The following is a 19708-nucleotide window of genomic DNA, read 5'->3' on the forward strand; positions in this document are numbered from 1 at the left end:
GGATCAGGCCTTAAGAAGTCCAGTTTGACCCCACCTCTTCCCTCCCCACTCAGCCAGTAGTGCTTGGCTGGTCTGCACAACCGTAATGTTAATTACAGTCACTTAGTGAACTATTTACTATTTTCCCTTCATTCCCAAATGTTCAAATAACCCTTTGTATATGCTTAAATATGTCAGGGTAAGTGGGTGATAAGGTTTGCATGTGCTCAGTTTTTATAGGCTGTGTGTCCCTCAGGGCTATCTCCATCTCCCTTTACCCCTTAAACAGATGAAGAAATGAGGAAGCTACCTCTGTGATCCCGTGGCAGCACTTCGTGTAGTCTCCTTCCAGCCCGTGTCATCCTGTACGGTAATTACCTGTTGTCGTGTCTCCCTGTCTTGATCTTGTCTTATTCATTCCCATCTCCCCGATGCCTCGTTCAGTTCCTGACACTCACTTGACCTTTAGTTAATACTTGCCGCATGATTGAATGAACCAGTGGCCTCATCATGACCAGGAAGGTTTGTCGGTACAGCCTTGGCTGAGACACCGATAAAGGAAGATTGCTTTAGAAAATTAAAATGCATAAATTCATGATTAATTCATGGCAAAAAATAGGTTGTTCGTTGTCATTTTATAAAGATTAATACCTAAGCCGGTAAAAGGTTTCCTACTTCAAGTTCATTCTGTATCGCAGTTGAAAGCAACTACCCAAACCCTTCATGCTGTCGGGTCTTCCTCTATACTTTCCACTGTTCCTGTCTAGACCCTAAATCTCCAGTGTAACTTGGGCTCTGTCTTGCAAGGTGCTTCTTGTTTCCTCCCTGACTGGGGAGCTTACAGCTCAGTCCACGCTATTGTAGAACCATTGACCCATGCATTAGCTGAGTGTCTTGGGTAGCCGTGGCTGCCTCCTTCGCACCAATTGCACGGTGATCTCTTAGGTTGAGTTTTGAAGATTAAATGAAATAAAATGTTGAAGTATCCAGTATTGTATTTGTTCTAAGAGTCTTGCCCACTTCCCTCTGTGTGTTCCTTGTCCCCTTTGCTTCAAATATGTTCTTTCTCATCCTGCAACCCCTAAATCCTCTATTTTCTTCCACGTTTCAGCTCAATGTTTACCTTTAGTTCACCCAACAAATATTTATGGAGTGCTGAATCTGGGTTGAGCCCTGTGCCATCCCCTGGGGGTACAGCGAGTCAGGAATAGATGAAGGACTTCTCTCCTGGAGGTGATGTTCTGAGGGAGGAGGCAGAAATCAGGCGAGCGAACAATGCCTTAGAACAGTTGATGCTCCAGACCTGATAAAGCAGGATCATATGCCAGATAGGAGCCAAGAGGAGAGGAGAGGCTACTTGAAAACGACATTTGAGCTTAGACCAGGAGGGAAATTGAGGAACATCTCTGAACAGTCTTTGAAAGAGCCTTTGAAGTAAGTAGAAAATTCAGGCCAAAAGCCTCAGGTGTATGTGAGCAGAGAGGGAAGCGATTTGAAGGAGAGTAAAGAGGCCTGTGCCCAGGGCATCCTAAGCAAAGGGATCACCCATGCTAGAGCCAGGAGGTAGGTCATGTCCACAGTGGCCAACATGAGTGTGTGAAGGTTATTAACCAAGGGGATGGGGGGCCATTAGAGGTGATGTGAGTGGAGGTACTTCTTGGGAAAACCCCCCACCACCTATCCGTCAAGCAGAGAAGGGATCAGAGAGGGTGGGTGGAAAGAGAAGCAGAGGGGCAGCATGAAGGCTTATGTCACCCAGGTGAGAGGTGAAGGTATCAGGAGGTGACCAATTGTTAGCCTTTAAATGGTTTTGGAACTAAAAATGTCTGGGCTTTTGGAAGCCTTTCCTGTGGTTCCCTCCTTGTCTCCCTCCCTCTACCCTACTCTACACCATAGACACACACTCACACACACACACTCACTCACCACACTTTACCTGATAGAAAAACAGATGCCTCTGCGATGCTCGGAAGCAGGAGGTCTTGCTCCCCTGGCAGCCTGGGGGCCTTTGCAGTACAGCCTTTGGCTGCCTGGGTTCCTCTGAAACTCCCAAATCCTGGAGGCTGGTGATTGTAACTCGTCCTCTCTGGATGAATCCCTGGGTTCCACTCTGGAACCCTGGCACATAGTAGGACCTCAGTGCATCTGTGCAGTAAATGGCTAAATAAATAAATGAAAGGAGCCTATGAGGGCCCAAATTAGGCAAACAAGCCTTCCAGACCGAAGGGGAGGAAGCAGTACTAGGTGCAGACCACTCTGCGTGGGTACAGTCACCTTGGGTAGGCCTTGCCCATTGAGAGAGCAAGACATCGAGCTAAGCCTATGTGTGGGGAGTGGGGCGGTATCAGTGAAGACACTAATGTCATCAACCAAACCTCCAGCTGTACAAGGGCTGAGATTTTATCTGTGTGGCTCATTTCTGTGTCCCAAGTTCCTAGCCCAAGCCCAGTGACAGCCTATAGACAATGAATGGAGGCATTCCAAAACAGGGGGAGGACCAGGGTGAGCTCAGAGTTTATGAAGACTTAACAGAGGAGGGGAAACTATGGGTGGCTGGGAAGAGATTCTTGGGGAGGAAGCAAGTGCCAGGAGAATGGGCACCAAGACAGCCCAGCATGATTGGAACAGCATTTGCATACCAGGGTGAGAGGAGAAGGAAGAAACAAATCAACAAACATATCAATTACCTTTTAAGAAATGAAAAATGAGAATATCAAAAAGAATCATTCAGAGTTTACAAAGATTAATATCTAAGTCAGGCACAGAGATGGCCTTCGTTAACATCAGTTATCTCCTACAAAACATGAGGTACTTATTAGATGACCTCTCATGTTGAGTTTTGAAGGTTAAATGTAATAAGTGTTGAAATATCAGGTAACATGGTGTCCCAAAACTTTGTCTTTCTTTCCCCCTTCACTCTAATATTCCCATTTTCATGTTTATTACTATATACGTAACTGGGATAGAGAAACACAGACCCCATTGACATACATGAGCTAACATGAACACTGCCTGTGTGCCAGAATGCAGGTATGTCTCCTTAGTCTCCACTGTCCTCTGCTAGAAATGTTTTTACAGATGAGGAAAACCGGGGCCCAAGGATATTAAGCTATTGGCCTCGAGTTTGCACTGAAATGCAGATTGGAGCTGGGATTGGAAACAAAGCATGTCTGGCTTTGATAGCCCCGAGTGGAAAGTCCAAGAACAGAGCAGACACTGGGCACCCCTCGGTTCCAGAGCTCCTGGGCCTGAGCCTGAGGATCATGAATTCTGGAGCTGAAGGATATCATCAACGTCACTGATATCCAGTATAGAAAGGGGCATTTTTGTGGTTGGGGATAGTGGAGATACTCTTGGCGGTCATTCAAACAAATGGACTTTGTCATGCATGTGGTTTGGACAGGGCCCTGTGCAGCAGAAATGTCTAGGCCAGGCCTGTGCCCATGTCCACTCTTGTTTCATCCTCTGCATCCATCTTCTCTCCTCTGGGCTTTCTCTCCTACATCCTGGGACATCTTCTTGCCAGCAAGACTATACCTGCAAGACATGTTTGGGGGGGAATGTTCAATATGAAATTACCCCTCCCGATTCATTTTAAGGGAGAACTATTTCTAACTCTGAATGAAAGGTTAATTGTGTTTCTAAATTACTGTTCATTGAGTGTCTATTGGCATCACAAATAGGGTGTTAAGAATAGTAGTGACAACTTTGAGTGTTTTCTATGTGCCAGATGCCACACAATGAACTTTATATATACATTATTTTATTTTTCACATTGGTCCTGTACAAAGAGTATTAGTAGCCCCTATTCACAGATGAGAATGTTGAGAAACAAAGGTACCTGCATGAAATCAGGAACTGATAAAGCACAGGACTTGTGCCCATGGCAGTTTGGAGCCAAACTTTGCTATATCCTCTGCCCTGAACTCTGTATCCTGTGATGGTTTTCTCACCCCCAGAGCCCCTCCAGGTCTGTGAGACGATGAGCTGACAACTGAAACCCCAAGAGAGGCCACCCCCAGTGGGGTCTGCAGCCCTGGAGGCACCTGCGGCCCTGTAGAAGGAAGAGCCCTTTAGCATGTTGGATGTTCAGGAGAGCACGGGGAAGACTGACGTTTCTATTCTGTTTGGCTCCCAAGAGATTCCAAAAAATCATTGTTTTAAGATCATCTCTGAGGCCCTCAGTGCCTTGTCCCTACTTAGCTTTCCATTTTGGCTGGGAGGAGGGTGGGCCTTGGAGTGCGTGAGAAGGCTGGCAATGGAGGCACATCTTGTGGGTGGTCAGTGTGGGAACGCAGTGACGCAGGCTGAGTCATGGCTACACTTGTGAAGCTAATGACAGATGCTAAACAAAATTGGATCCCAAACCGCAGCGGCCAGGGCACAAACAGAGAGCAGGTCTGAAATGCCAGCCTTGACTCATTGCGGGGAGCCTGGCATCTTGCATTCACCTCCTCTCCTGTTTGTACTGTGGCGTTCGGGAAGGATAAATACGGTGCTGCCCTGCCGTTCAGGCGCCATCAGTCACCGCCTCCCTTCCGCCAGTGCCAGCCTCTCTGCGGGACCTGCTCAGGCATGATGGATTGTACACACCGTCCCTCCTTCCTCAGGAGACACATGCAGAGGACAAGAGAGCTCAAGGCTGCATTAAAAAATAAGAGGGGTATAATTATTTCAGTCTCAAAGTCCTAACAGGAGCTGGTTCCAAGTGCCCAAGGAAACTTTATATTTGATTAGAAAGAAGAATAATGGACTCAGGTATTCATTTGTTATCTGCATTTTCTCTGGCACTTGTTTGGTCTTCCATTCCTTCTCTTGTATGTTCCAAAGATGTTATTCTATACCTATTCTCTACTGCGCTTCTTACTGAATGCAGTGGATGCTGCTCCTTTTATGGAGTTCACGGTCTAACCTGAAAGTTAGATATGCTTCCAGAGCATAATGTGGTCAGGGCACTTTGGCATCTATAGGGCGAGGTGGGTGCTTGTGTTGGGGATGGTGGTGGCATGGACATTCAGGAAGTGCTTCCTGGAGAAGCTGGATTGGACATTTTAGGATGGGAAGCTGTCAGGGAAAGAGGTACAAGGTGGGGCATCTGGTGGAGATACTAGCTTGAGCATAGGTAGAACCCGGTTCAGAGAATGTGGGACACTTTGGTGAGGCTATCTGGAGAAGTTTTGGTTGGGGAGGTGGTGATATAGTGAAAGAAGAAGAGCTCAGAGATGGAAGCATCTGGTTTACATGCAAGGAGTTTGGGTTGTGCTGGAGTTAATTGCACATTGGTGCTGCACCTGAACCAGAGGTGGGTCTGTTTGTGCAGTGTCTTAAAGAACATCACACTCTAACAACCCAGATGTCTGAGGTCCAGACATGGCTTTTTTTTTCTCAGATGGTTATCTGACAGCCCCAAATCCTCCCAGGTGTTTTGTTTGCTTGGCCTCAATATAAGGGGTTGAGCTGTGTGATCCCTGAGTTTCTCATAAGGTCTAAAGTTCTGAGACCCTGATGAACCTTATGTCCAATTCCTTCCTCATCACCATGCAGATACTGGGGAATGTTACCCGTTATTCTTTTTACCTCTTGAGGTTCTTTCTATGATCAGATGGAATCATGGATGTGAAAACTTTGACCACGAGGAATGCAAAGATCATTAGACTAGAAATCTGGAGATGGGGTTCCTGAGGGCATTTACTCTTTGACCATGGGCTTCTGATTTCTTATCTGTGTAATAAGGGGGTTGGCAAGGTGATCATAGGGCTCACTGAGTCACTGTGCTTTGATGTATGCGGTATTCATACCTGCATAGTGCAGGTAACCTCGAAGGGTTAAAGACACTGCTGATGCTAAAATTGCTGACACTGACGTCTTCATGTGATTCAACTTGAATTGGGTGCACTGCCACTCTGCAAATGGAATGCTCTTGAAAAATTTATAGCCATTAATGAATGCAGAACCTTAAAATTAGATGGTGTGATATTCATAGACTCTCAAGACTGTCAGGAAGCATAGAGGATGTCTATTCAAGGCTCAGTCTCAAAGTAGGAATCCCATCTTCAGCTACTGGGACAGACGTGGCATCTGCTGACACTCTTACAGGGACATCAGTGCCTTTCAAGGCAGGTGTATCTGTTATCTCTGACTTGAGTTCTTTCTATCATTGCATTGGTGTATGAGAGGTACTATTATTACCTCCCTGCATTAGGTTTCTCCATGAGGAGAGATGTGGCTGCTTTCTCCCTCAGGACCCAGAGAAAATGGGAACCTACATCTGAACCCAGCCTACTTGGATTTGAACTAAATCCCCAATGTGGCTCCTCCAAGCACGGGGGCCTAGTACGCAGGCCCTGGACACTGCCTGGGTCTTTTCCTGGCAACTCGGCTTTCCCTAGATGCTCTTGCTGTTTATCCCCCATGGGACTTCTTTGGGTATTTAAGCTCATCTTTGTTATGCATGATTTGTATTGTATGACATACATACTTTATTATTATTATTAGTTTAATGTTAGCATTATCCACTATTTATTGAGCCAACCATAAAGTTGCTGAAAAAATATACATTTTTATTGAGCTTCTAAAAGGTAAATCACTGTCAAGTAGATATTATATAATACTATTATAGGATTACAGATTTGGAAACTAGGAGGGCTAAAACTCAATTAAGGTAGCCCGTGAAATGGTCAGGATGTGAACCAGATTTGGCAGACTGGAAGCCACTGCCTTTCCATGATTCGACATTGTCTCTCCAAAGGGACAGTTCCCACTCTGCTCTTTGTTGTATGTTCGTATGTGTATGCACACGTTTAGGTGTCTGTGTGCATGTGTTTCAGTAGATAGAAGGAAAAGTGAATTGCCACCCACTATGGTCACATGCTTAACTGCTCAGTGAGTGGCACCAAAGCTTCCAGCATTGTCAGGGAGGGAGAAGGCTCTCTGCCCCAGAGCTGCAAACAGCGATGGTATGGCTGCTGCTTTCTTAATGGAGCTTCCTTGTCTTTGGTACTTCAAGGCTCCTGCCTGAGTTTATGAGTCAGTTAACCTTTTATGAGGTTGTGGAATCTTATGTGTCTTCTTGCCTGAATTTTTGAATGTTGCCTAAGAAAAGGGGAGGAGGGACACAGAACCCCAAGGAAAACAGGAACTTAGCATTGTGTAGGATGCTTCTATTTGCACTGTCTTCAGACATGAAAAAATAAACATACACAGCCCGTTTTGATATCTGCACTGAGGAAAGAAGATGCTTTTAAACCTCAGGGAGATGAATGCCTGGGGCTTAGTTTGCTGTGATGACTGAGAGCCAGAGCTGTGGGTTCTGACTTTCTTTTTGCCCCCAGCTGGGAGGCTCTGAAGATACTCACAGTCTGCTGGCATAGGTAACTCATCGGTGGAAGGGGCTCAACATTTCTCTCTTGCTATCATCACAGAATTGCTTTAAGGTTTTATTCTTTATTATAGCAGCTTGTATTTAATAAACACTTATTGTATGCCAGACTCCAAAGCAATTTTCAGTTGAGGAAACTGAGGCACGAGAGATTAAGGTCCTTCCCCAAGACCATTGTTTTGGTCCCTGTATCACTTGGGTAGCCTGGTCTTGGCAGGCTGACCCAGTGGGTTTCAACCTGTACCACAGGTACTACATCCTTTTATGTTCTTTATATGTCATGGCACTTATCCTCATGGACCATCGTTGTGACTTGACTTTGTTTTCTTGGGTCTTTGTCTTGTGATGCCCAAGGATCATGGCTCAGTCTTCTGGTATCCCTCGTGCCTTGAGCAGTTGGCCCATATTCTGTATAGGAGCACTGAGGCTCAGAGATTATATGTGACATATCCAAGTCTCCACACAGAGGTGAGACCCAGGTCAGGACTCAAGTATGGATGAGATGCTCTCACACCAATAAAGACCTCTTAGGGGATCTTCCCTCAGCAATAAAGAAATGCCAGTTTTCCTTCCCTAATGAGATCATTTGCCTGGAACACTGAGCAGATTCTCCCTGCAGGGATCATGCCAGGCAACAAACTGTAGTTACCTTATTAGAAGGGTTACCTGGAATAAATCTCCTGGAGGGAAGGGCATCCACCGAATATGGCTACATGTGGTCAGAGGGTGATTTCTGCTGCTTCTCTCAGATCCCAGAGGGGAGGCAGTGCATCCTAAAAGGAACCAATGTGGCTCTCCTGTGAACTTACAAGGTTAACCTCTGGGATCCTGCTGTGGTTTGAATGTTCCTGCCAAAACTCATGTTGAAACTTAATTGTCATTGTAGCAGTGTTGAAAGGTGGGACTTCTAAGAACTGATTGGATTATGTGGGCTGTGCCCTCATGGTTGGATTAATGGTATTATCGAGGGAGTCGGTTAGTTATCTCAAGACTGAGTTTGTTATAAAAGGGGGTTTGGTCCAATTTCCTTTCTCTGTCTTTAGTGCTCTCTTGTGCCTTCAGCCCATCCTTGATGAGTAACACAGCATGAGGCTCTCATCAAATGCCATGTTCTTGAACTTCCCAGCCTCTACAACCAGATAAACTTCTGTTTTTCATAAAGTACCTAGTCTATGGTATTATGTCATAGCAGCAGAAAACAGGCTAAGAGAGCTCACCATCTTTTTATGTAGCATGAGAGGGTTACTTCCTGATCCTTTCCCAGCTACCATATTGTAATTCTGTGATTTAAAGTATTTTTGAGCACATTAATGTTGTATGCCCTTTTCATAAAGTAAATACTGATGTATATTAAGGTCAAACGTTTATTTTCTTGAAATCCCTCAAAGGCCATATGCTTTGAAGATTGAATATTTAAGAAAAATTGCATTTTAAAGGAAAAGATTTGTGAAAGGAATTTTTCCCAAGAAATATTTAATGAGGCATTGGAATTATGATAATTCTCCAAAGTAGGTTTAAATTTTTATCAAATGCCTTCAGAGGCAACTGATAATGTTCTAAAGCATTTCAGAAAATATGCAAAACTGATTAAACATTTTACACATGTTGTAAAGAAAAGTACAAACAATTACTCAATGGTAACTGAGCAGGAACCCCAGAACCTCTGAAGTTAAAAGGGAGACCTACTTCTTTTGGTCTGCAAGAAATGAACGATGTTTTGAATTTTTGCCAACTATGTTGAAGAAAGAAATAAAAATAGGAGTTGCTACTGATGGTGAGTGATTGCCAATTGTCCAAGCAGCAACTGAAGTTCTTTGCATCCTCTGTAATCCTCTGCACTCCCCAGGTGCACTAACGTTCTCCCAGTACCTGTACAGTGATGGGATAATTGAATTATCACACGTTGTAGAACTAAAGGAAACAGAGTAAAGCTCAGACATGGCATGGGAGGGAGGACAAAGAACTATGCCTGGAGAAGTAAGAAGTTGATGGAGGATAACATGACTTTTGAGTCATGTTGGAACAAAGAAGAACCACTGAAGAATTTTGGGAAGCATGGGACATGAGCTGCTTGGTTCTTTAGAAAAGTCCCTGTAGTGAGAGGGTAGAGAAAGCACTGAGGTGGTGAAGCCAGAGCAGAGAGATCAGTACCGAGAAGTGGGAGTATCAGCCAAAAGGGTAGTTACCAACACTCCTGGTGGGTGGCTTTGGAGCCAGACAGAAGGGGTTGGGGTTTGAGGAGCTAAAGATGATGACCATTGGGAAGAGGGCCTGAAGGCTGAGCACACTTGATGAGCTGATGGCTGGGTAGGTGGCTGTAGTCTTCTACGGCTTTGGTGTCACTCTGGATGCTTTCAGTGCAAGGAATATGTATATATATGTGTGTGTGGGGGGGTCATCTTGCCCCATTACTGGAGGAGAGAACTGCAGGCCACAGTTTTGGAACAGAGAACAAGGACTCTGTCCCGCTCCCACCATGTTGCCCAGTTTTTAATGTCTTTTGATTACATCATTCAGGATAAAACTTACCTAAAACTGGAAGGAAACAAACACACAGAAAGAAAAAGCTCAAATAAATTTTATGATAAAACTAAAAAGATTCAAAATGTAACATTCATACAATTAACTAAATGCATTAACAGCTATTCTTAGTGGCTTCTACTTTATGTGTCATGGGAGGGCCGGGTCTAACATCGCTTCTCAACTTCCACATTAGCCATTGGGGTGAAGAGCTACTGAGGCTGGGGGTGTTTTGTTACTTGAAGTAAATTGTAAAATATGTGGACTCTGGCTGGTCTATCCCAAAACCTGATCTCTCTTTCTCTCTCCCTCTGTATTCTCCTTCCTCCTCTCCCACCCCAACCACGGAGTCTTGGTTCCAGGTACCACTCAGGCTTGTTGTATAGTGCATAGTAGTTTACAAATGCAGACAACTTTTGTAACTAAAATGAATTTGATTTCTGAAAGGGAAGCATCCAATATTCCTTCCCAAAGATGTTTCCTTGTGCTCCTTGGCCCACACAAATGGGAAATGGATGCGTTCCTCTGGTCCCTGGCTTAGCTGTCACCTACAGGGACAGTTTGTCTACTAGAGCTGGCATTAGAAGCGGCTGCAGTGGTGGGTTCCCACTTTAGCGTGTGTGTTCCTAGACCCCATCCCAGAGTCTAATTAGAAGGCCTGGGTGTAAAACCTAGGAATTTGGTTTGTTTTCTTTTTTGAGTTTTCCAAGATGATTCTTTGGTAGGAGGTTCTTAGACCAAGTGTTGAGCAAAACTGGGCTGGATTGATCAGAATCACGATCAGAACCTCCTCCCGAGCATGCTCCTCACTGACACCTCCCTGCCCTTGCCACACTGCACTCTCAGTCCCAGCTAAGTCTAGGAAGGACATACCTGCCTGGCCTCTTTCTAGATACCTGTACTGGTGAAGAACTTGCTTCTGTTCCCCATGACCCACATCACTGTTCTGACTCTTACATGGTTCCTGTTCTGTTTGTGTCTTACTTTGATTTTCCTGGTTGAATTCTGTCCTCCTTCCATAGTCATGCTCTGGCCACAGCTCTGTTTTCTGATGCTACCTTTTATTCCTTAATTCCACCAGTATCTGTGAACATCTACCGTTTACCAGATACCATGTGCTCAGAAATCCATAAATAGACAATGACTCCTGTTTTATAGGCACTAACAGCCTCATCTTCTTTTTCCTCAAGGAGGGGTAAGTGATGTGTTTGTTTCCAAAATATTTTTTCTTCATTACTTTGACAAGACCCTATTGACGATGCAAACATTTTTAATACTTTTCAAGAATGTGTTTAATTAGTTCCCGTTGTGTATCATTCTCTGAGGTAGGCATTTCCCTGCACGTGCAGAGGCAGACACCTAGGCTCAGAGAGAAGTGACGTTCTAGGTAACTAATAAAGTGGCAGAGATCAAATCTAAGGTTCTGTGACATCACCTTGTGGTCCTTAGCTCTGCCCTTTTTGTTCCTCATGAATTAGAGATCAAGACGGCCTGCCTGAAGATAAAGGGATAACAAGATGGGATCTTAGAACCTTATGGACAAAAGGGAGTTTAATCATCGTTTAAACTCAAGGCAGGGACCCAGCAGCCTGTAAAAGTGGGTCCCTCCCTTTGCCTGGACACCCCTAGTGGTGGGGAAGTCATTGCTTCATGGAACAGACCCATCCCTCCTTGGCAGTGGGATGGCTAGAAAGCGCCCAGACGGAGCAGGTCGATAAGCCACAATCAATTGAGATTCTCTTTAATGAATGAAAACCAAGCAGGGCTGTAATTTCGCTGTACTTTCTTCCACACTGTCTTCTAGTTCTACCTTCTGTAACAACACTAAAAATAGTCTACATTTACTGAGGGTTCGTTATATGCCAGGCTCAATTCTCAATGCCTTAGATGTATTAATAAATTTAATGGTTACAGTAACCCCATGGAGTAGGCGTTACTGTTATCCCCACTTCACAGATGAGGGAAATGAGGCCTGGGGAAGTGAGTAATGACTCCAGGGTCACTCAGGGTTAGTGGAAACCCAAGTGCCTGGTTCTGGAGCCTTTGTGTATATTGCTCTAGAGACAGATCATTCCTTCTGCTGTCCATAAGGAAAGCTGCTCTGAAGCCTGTGTTGACCTCTGGGCATGTGGTTCAGGGGGCCGCCACTCTCCCCTCACCCTCCTCTCTAAGTGTGTTTTCCTAAAATATGGTACACTAGGGGCAAGTTGCATGCACATGGGTGCCGGCCATGAGCAGTGCTACCAGAACCAAGCAGTGACCAGGTGGTCAAGGGAGGCCACTCAGTGTGAAGGCAGCACCAAGGGCAGCTGTATGGATTCTGGGTGAGCTGAGGTCCTCAAGACCTGCTATGGGACTCACCTCACTTTCAGAACAGTGGGAGATCCACATTGGCGACCCTGGACAGAGCCATGACCAAGGCCTCTTCATTCCTAGGCTGACCTCTCCTTTAGGGAGGCCTTGCCTAAGCCCCTAAAACCTCGGTCCTTGCTTTTTCAGAGCCCCCATCATTCTTTCCATGCCTGCCACTGGATCACCCTTCCCCAGTCTCTGCACCGTGAGGGCAAGGTCTGCCTTGAAGCTCCATAGACACACAGCTTCCAGGACCTGCAGTTGTGAAGCGGAGCGTTTGAGAGTCACACTGAATGTAGTGGAGTGACTGAGATCACTGGAATCATGGGTGGCATTGGTCGTGATAGGAAGTCAGTGCAGAGAAGACATCTGCGGTGTTGGGCACACGGTGTCTGTGTGTGCTGCGGGTTGGCTATGATGGTGTGTCTGTGTTATCTATATTGCCTGTGCCTGTGTGTTTGAGTGTATATGTATGTTGGGTACATGCCACGTATTGTGTGCACATCACATATGTGTTCTCACAATGTGCCAGACACTACATTAAACACTCCACACCCTCTTTCTCTGCTGATCATGGAGACAACACTGGATACTCCCCTTAGCCATGAGGAAACAGAGGAACAGAGAGATTAAGCAATGGGTCTAAGCTCATGCAGCTCACAAGTAATCAAGTTAACTCCAAAACTCTAGTCTCTAAGGCAGAGGTTTTCAAACGTTTGCATCTGAATCCCCTGCAGGATTTGTGAAAACACAGATCCCTGAGCCTCCTCCCTACAGGTTCTGAGTTAGTAGGTCTGGCTAGGACTGGAGATGTAGCTTTCCTAATGAAGGGATGCTGATGCTGCTGGTCTGAGGACTCTAGTATCTTCTCTCTAATCCTTAGATAGAAAGAATGGGAAGGGGGTTGGTACCAAAGCAGGTGGTTTTGAATTACTGAACTCAAAGTAGACCAAGAATGGGTACTAGTAAAATCAACATGGAGTTGTAAAAGCTATAGTTTAAATGTAAGCTCATCTTCCTCATTGAATTACTGGGCATTTGCTTATAATGAATCCCCTGCTACAATAAAGGAAAAGGCAGCTTCCCACCAAGAAGTAGTGTCCATGTTTACAAGTTGTAGGGCATGATCTTATTAGTCCTGAACAATAGGATGGTAAGATGCGTTTTCCAAGGAGAAAAGAATATTCTCCAAGCATTAAGTATTTTTCTCCTAAATATTAATTCCTCAGAAATATACTGTCCTTGCCATTCTACCAGTACATGCTGAAGCTGGAAAACCCAGGTCTTTGGCTACTCAGGGGCTCTTCCCCTGAATGGCATCAGGGTCCCCTGCCAATCACGGCCACACCATGCACTGCAGTGGTTTTCTGAGGACTGTGCAGCATGATGAATGGAAACCCCAACAGTGTGTGGCACGTGGTAGGTGAGCCAAGTTGGGGAGCATTGTTCTCGCTCTCTCTTTGTCCTTTTTTCTGAATATTCTCCTTGCTAGACTCAGAGATCAGGAGAGGGGCCTGGGAGATTGAAAGCCAACAACCACAAGCAAGGAGTCAGAGGGCTTTGCCAACTCTGCAGTTTTCTGAGGATTCAGACTGAGTGGAGTGATGAGTAAATGAGGAGAATGGAGCAGAGGCTTTTTGATGTGATCGTGATGGAAGCACTGGGTGGTTCTCTCTGCCGACCCCTCCATCCAGCTTTTTCTGGAAGTGCCTTAAGATGGAAATCCAGTGGCTCGGTGGGTTAGGCAGGGCCAGGCTGCACCTCAGTGGCTCCATTTCCCTATTAGGGAAATGGGTTTTCAGCACATTTTGTGAGCCAAGCCTTTCCAGGTTTGCCAGATTGAAATTCTGTCTTGCGGAATTTATAGAGGTTGGTTCCTAGGATCTGCTACATTTTAATTTGGTATGCAGCCTGCTGCGTCTTCAGAAATGTTTCCCCGGATGGAACCCTTGGCAGGACTGAGATGCAGTTAAGGCTTAGTTAATCCCTCCTGCTCTTATTCATGGGAGATGGCCTAGCATGGCCCTGTTACTTGCACGTGGCTCTGAACCATGGGGTGATCTGTTCCCTGAAGCATGTTGGAGGCAGAAAGATGAGGGCTTTGAAAGGAGACCGAGGTGATAGATGCAAATCACCACTTGCCAGCTGGGAGAGCCCAAGTGTTCTCTTACATCCTCCCCCTCCTTTCTCATCTCTCCCTTCCAGAGGTCATGCCAGTCACCGAGAACTTCCCAGGTGCTGGGTGCACGGCAGCCAATGACCTATCCTATTGGGAATCCTACTAAGTAGCTTGCATTGTCCCCACTACATATGATAGCAAATAGAGGCTTGGGGAAAGGGAGGAGGCTTATTCAAGAGCACACCACTAAAACATTCTACTGTTGGAAAGTGGCTCCAGGTCAGAGCTGCTTTGATCCTTTTTCCTTAACTGAAAAATGGGGCAAGAATCTTTATCACAAAATGCTTGTTGAAAAAAAAAATCAGGCAACTTATATGAAATATTTCATGCAGCAATAAGAATATAGCAGGTGTTCAATATAAGTCAGTTTCATTCCTTTCCTGCACATTCCTGGTGTCTATGTGATTTCATATTCTCAGAAATCATGCCCTGCTTTAAATGTCCCTCTTGGTTTGTTTCTTGTCCCAGATGTGGACTATTTTAATTTTGTTCCCTTTCATCTTTCCCACCCAGCTCTCTTATTGTCATCCTTCAGGTCTCCTGGCTTAGAAAGTTTTCAGCAGCTCCTGTTGGGCTTTGTGTCCTGTGCTTGATAGAACATGCTTTTGTCCTAGTCACTCCAGCCACCTTCACTCTTTATGGACTGCACTTAAAATATCAATGATAAAATCATTAATTATTACTAATGGCAGTCCATTTACTGAGCATTTACTATATGTCAGTGACCATGCATAATGATTAGTGTGATCCATTTATTTAATTTTCCCATCATCTATCAGTGTTATTTGCTATTACCAGTCCTCATGTTACAGATGAGTGCATTGAGGTTAACAGCAGTATAGTGACTTGCTCAAGGTCAAACAGCTGGAAAGTGGGAGGGTAGGGATTCTACGCCATTAGTCATGAAGGATGTGCTCTTAGCTGGGGTGTTGTTGCCTGCATAGTACTTATAGGTAGGAGGTGGCAGTGGACCAGCCAGGCTTTGGAGTTAGGATATGTGAGTCTGAGTCTCAGTCCTTTCAGGTGTGAGCTGTGTGACATTAAGCAAGTAATTCTGGTCATTTCATCTCTCTGTGTCTTCTTCTATAACAGGAGCCCTGATTGGTGATATTCAGTGGACACATGCTACTCCTTGGGTCTTCTTGGTCAGATATTTTTGTCCAGCTGAACACTAGTGGTTTCCTGTTGTAGAAGCCAGGTTCTCTATGTTTGGCTGATGTGATATCAAGTTGTTAATTTCTTTCTTGTTTTTCAGGTAATGAACCAAAAGGATCATGTCTGAAGTACAAGGAACGGTGGAGTTTTCTGTAGAGCTACATAAGTTTTATAATGTGGATCTTTTTCAGAGAGGGTAAGCATTCTTCACAATTTGTATTTGTGTGTGTGTGTGTGTGTGTGTGTGTGTGCGCGCGCGTGCGCATGTTTATTTCCCTAGGAGGAGGTGTATGTGGGAAGGGCAGGTTATAGGCAATTTGAGATTAATGAGGAAAGGATTTTCATTATGTTTTCTTGCCAAGTTGAAAATTCAAACCTTTATTGCATCTGAAAATAAACCTTGTATTGACAGACTAGAAAATGCTAATTTATCTTCTTCCTCCTGCACTCCCTTGTACCTTCTCTCTTCTCAGTTGCTCTTTCCGTGAAATATGTGTATTTTAAAGGAGAGTGAATTTATGGGAAATGAAGCTTGCCTGTATACCTCTGATAAAAAGATATCTGTATGCTCAGTATTTATGGGGACCATCCATTTTCCCAAAACCACATATTATCTGACTTGTGCCTAGATGTTTCAAACACTGAGAAGGTTGGTATTTGTAAATGTCCTCTTTAAATGCATAAAGTCTAGTTGCTTCAGTTGCTTCTATCGTTTTGCAGATGTGCTCTGAATTTGTCATTTTATGTGCATGATCTCAATAAATCTTCATGATGGATTGACCTTTCAGAATCATTGTAAACAATGAAGATGGGGAATGGTTATATTAATATAATGCAACTAAATGCAAACTTGAACTACATGTACTCACAGCGGCTGCTACTACTTCCGCCATGTTACTGATAAGGAAACCAAAGTTTGTGGAAACTGACTTTGTTATGTGTCCAAGATAACAGAGCAAATTAGTGACCAAAACAAGGGTCAGTTTGCTTTTGCTGCACCCTAAAACTTAGTGGCTTAAAGCAACAACTTTCAGTTAGCTCCTGATTCTTAGTAGGCAATTTGGACTGGGCTTAGCTGGGTGATTCTACTGAATTGGACCAGGGCTGGTGGATCTCTGCTGGGTTTGCTCACAGGCCTGGACCTTCATCTTGGGGGCTGTGATTCTTCTTTCTGTGATCTCTCATCCTCTCTCAGGGCTAGGTTCCTGGGCTTGGTACCTAGTCATCTTCCAAGAGCAAGAGTGGACACACATGAAACCTTGGATTCCCAGCTTTGGAAATTGCATAAAGCTGTTTTGAATGAATTCTACTGGTCAAAGCAATGACAAGACCAGTCCAGGTTTGAGGTGGAGAAATAGATACCATCTCTTGATGGAAGAGTGAAAATCCATGCACATTTTTATAATCTACCATCAAGGTTAAACTCCAGTTTTAAAAGGACAGCTCTGAAATCAATGCTTCAAGTGCCTCTTGGGTGCCATGGCCCCTTCTTACTTGAGGGTGAAATTCAATGGACCTGAGTGGTTTTAGTAGGTGGCCTAAATCAGGGAGTAAGAGGAATAGGAAATGATTTGGGGACCAGCTTTATGTTCCAGGGAAGGAGGCATATGAAGGATTCTGGTCAGGATCAAGCACTGGGCTTTGATGAGGCAGAGCTCTGTGCATCTTCCTGGAAGTCCTATTGCCATCTGCCTACCTCTCCTCATTTGATTAGAAGTTACTGGATACAGTGATGAGAGCCCAGGGCTTGGGCTCTGCCACTGCTTCTGGGCATTCCTTTGGCATACCACACCACTCTGCTCTACAGGTTCCACAATTTGCAAGAAAAGGATGTAGTTTTAATAATGTCATGTATCCACCATGGTGTTAGATATTTTTCTATTCATTATCTCCTGCAAAACATTTCAAAATGACACATCCAAAACATGAATAGACCCCCTGAGAAGGTATAAATGAGGTTGAAAAATGAGTATAGAAATCATGACTTTTTTAGTAAGCCTATGATACTCTTTTTTCTAGATCTGTATGTTTTAGGGAAGCATTTTCATTAGATATGTTCACCACTAAAGTCTAATACTGAATTAGGCTTCCAGATCTTATAAGCATATTTTATATGTCTATATATTATATAGATAGAAATATGTTTTATCTATATAATATATGTAAATGAGAACAAAAACGTTATGTAGTTCATTAATACAAAATATCTATTTTTAGAACATGAGTTATTGCACTTTTGTCATTTAAAGTACTTTTTTCTATATAATGCATAATATATATGAGTAGAACTGTATATATGTATTATTAATAAATAAATATACATATATTGGAGTTACGTGCTCAAAAAACGTTTTTACTGATAAACATACAAATCATTAACATTTAGAGACTACTTGTCTAGTAGATCAGGAGTACTTTCATAGGCTTCTGGCTCTTTATGCTGGCATATCATGGTTCCAAGGAGTGTGTGCCTTTAGGCACATAGTTGAGATATGGATGAGGGTGTAATCTCATGACTATACATGCTTGAGGATAGTTTGATTGCAGCTATGTCTATGTACAGGTCTGGGTATGGTTTGGGTGGGGTGACGTAGAGCTCTCAGGTAGATGGATTGAGTTCTTGTATCACAAGGTCTGATTAGCAATAAGCCCCTGAGCTCCTGGATCCTGCCTTCAGGAAGGTGTGGGCAGGCTGCATGTGATGCTGACCAGGATTCTACATTTGCTGGGGAAGTTCCTGGCAGATACAATCCCTGGTACTTGAGGATTTTTCTGCTCTGAATGCTACAGAAATTGTGCTTAGAGTGAAATGTAATTACTTTTCCCAGCATGTGCTCCCTCAGGAAGGGTTGGCTGCAATCCAAGTCTGGTGGGCAGGTGGGGCCGTGGGGGTAGTTTTTGAAGGAAAGCAAATGAACTCCCGATATCAGTAAGAGAGGAAATGTAGGGTTTGGGGAAGCTGGTCCTTTTTTAGGGGGATCAAGAGTATATGATTACATGTATGCTATATAGGGTCTTTGGGATGGTAAAAATTCGGGTTGGAGATTTAGAGTAGCCTCCCTCAGACTGAGTCTAACTGTGGCCATCCAAGTTCCACCTACTTGATGAGAAATGCCCCTCGTACCTCCATCTGGATGGCCCTGCTCATTGTTTCCTAGTCTGGCTGGAAAGGCACCTCCCTTTCAGTTTTTGTGAGATGCTGTATTGGAAGCACATGGATACAGAAGTCAGGATATTGCCTGATAATTTGCCTTGATCATGGAGTTTTGCTTCTAGCACATTTATATTTGTGGATGGTTTTTCTGGTACCAGAATATACACTACCTTTTGATGATGTTTGCTTTGAGCAAACAGTCAACATACATTTACCCAAAGTCTATATTGACTGAGGCAAATTCTCCAAGAGAAAGCGTTTCCTCACACCAGTCAACGAGTAACATGAGGTGTCATATCCACATTCAGCAGTGAGACTCATGCCAACAAAATCCAGGGCCAAGGAAGTACTGGGACCTGGCTTTCGGCTCAGACCTGCATTTGTAGCCAAGCTCTGTCACTTATGAGCTCTGAGGACTTGGGAACATCCCTTAAAAAACTGAGCCAACATTTTATAGCCTGTAAGATGGTGGTGACAAAGCCCATCTCATGGGGCATGTGAGGGGCTATGGCACTAATTAATATATACAGAGAAGGTAGCCTGGTACCTTGTGTCTAGAAAATGCCACTCCTAGTACACTCTTGCCTCCAGTCTGTCACTAACTCTATTAATGGAGGGATTACCCAAAGGGGTCCGTGTGACCACTTCGCCTCTCTGTTTATAATCCTTCCAGCTTCTTTTTGCTCCAATTCCTCAGTCTAGTGCTCAAAACCTGAATGTGATCTTAAAACTCCTCATCTTATTGTCTGTGCTCAGACCATTCTTGGCCCTCTTCCTCATAGGATCTGCCTCGAAAACTCTGCTCTATGCAAGTTCTAGCTCAAATTTAATCTCCTCACGAAACCCTTTCTGTGTATAGATACTTAGCTACTGTATTTATATGCCTTCTTCAGTCATCTACTCTCACGTTCATTACAGTAAACGTGGGCCAGCATGTGCTATTGCATTAGACTCTGGAAACATTAGGAAGAAAAGATAGAGCCCCTTCCCT

The 19708-nt window shown here is 44.3% G+C and overlaps 1 protein-coding gene across 2 annotated transcripts in view; it reads left to right on the forward strand.

Moving 5' to 3' along the window:
* Positions 1-19708, forward strand: part of FAM135B (family with sequence similarity 135 member B) — a 277802-nt gene that overhangs the window by 87029 nt on the left and 171065 nt on the right. For both annotated transcript variants that reach the window (XM_012735958.3, XM_012735960.3), the window contains exon 2: positions 15664-15759. In XM_012735958.3, coding sequence (XP_012591412.2) covers positions 15683-15759 — 77 coding nt within the window. In that variant the 5' untranslated portion in view covers positions 15664-15682. The remainder of the gene's footprint in view (positions 1-15663; positions 15760-19708) is intronic.

This window comes from Microcebus murinus, chromosome 7, assembly GCF_040939455.1.
Source record: "Microcebus murinus isolate Inina chromosome 7, M.murinus_Inina_mat1.0, whole genome shotgun sequence".
NCBI lineage: Eukaryota > Metazoa > Chordata > Mammalia > Primates > Cheirogaleidae > Microcebus > Microcebus murinus.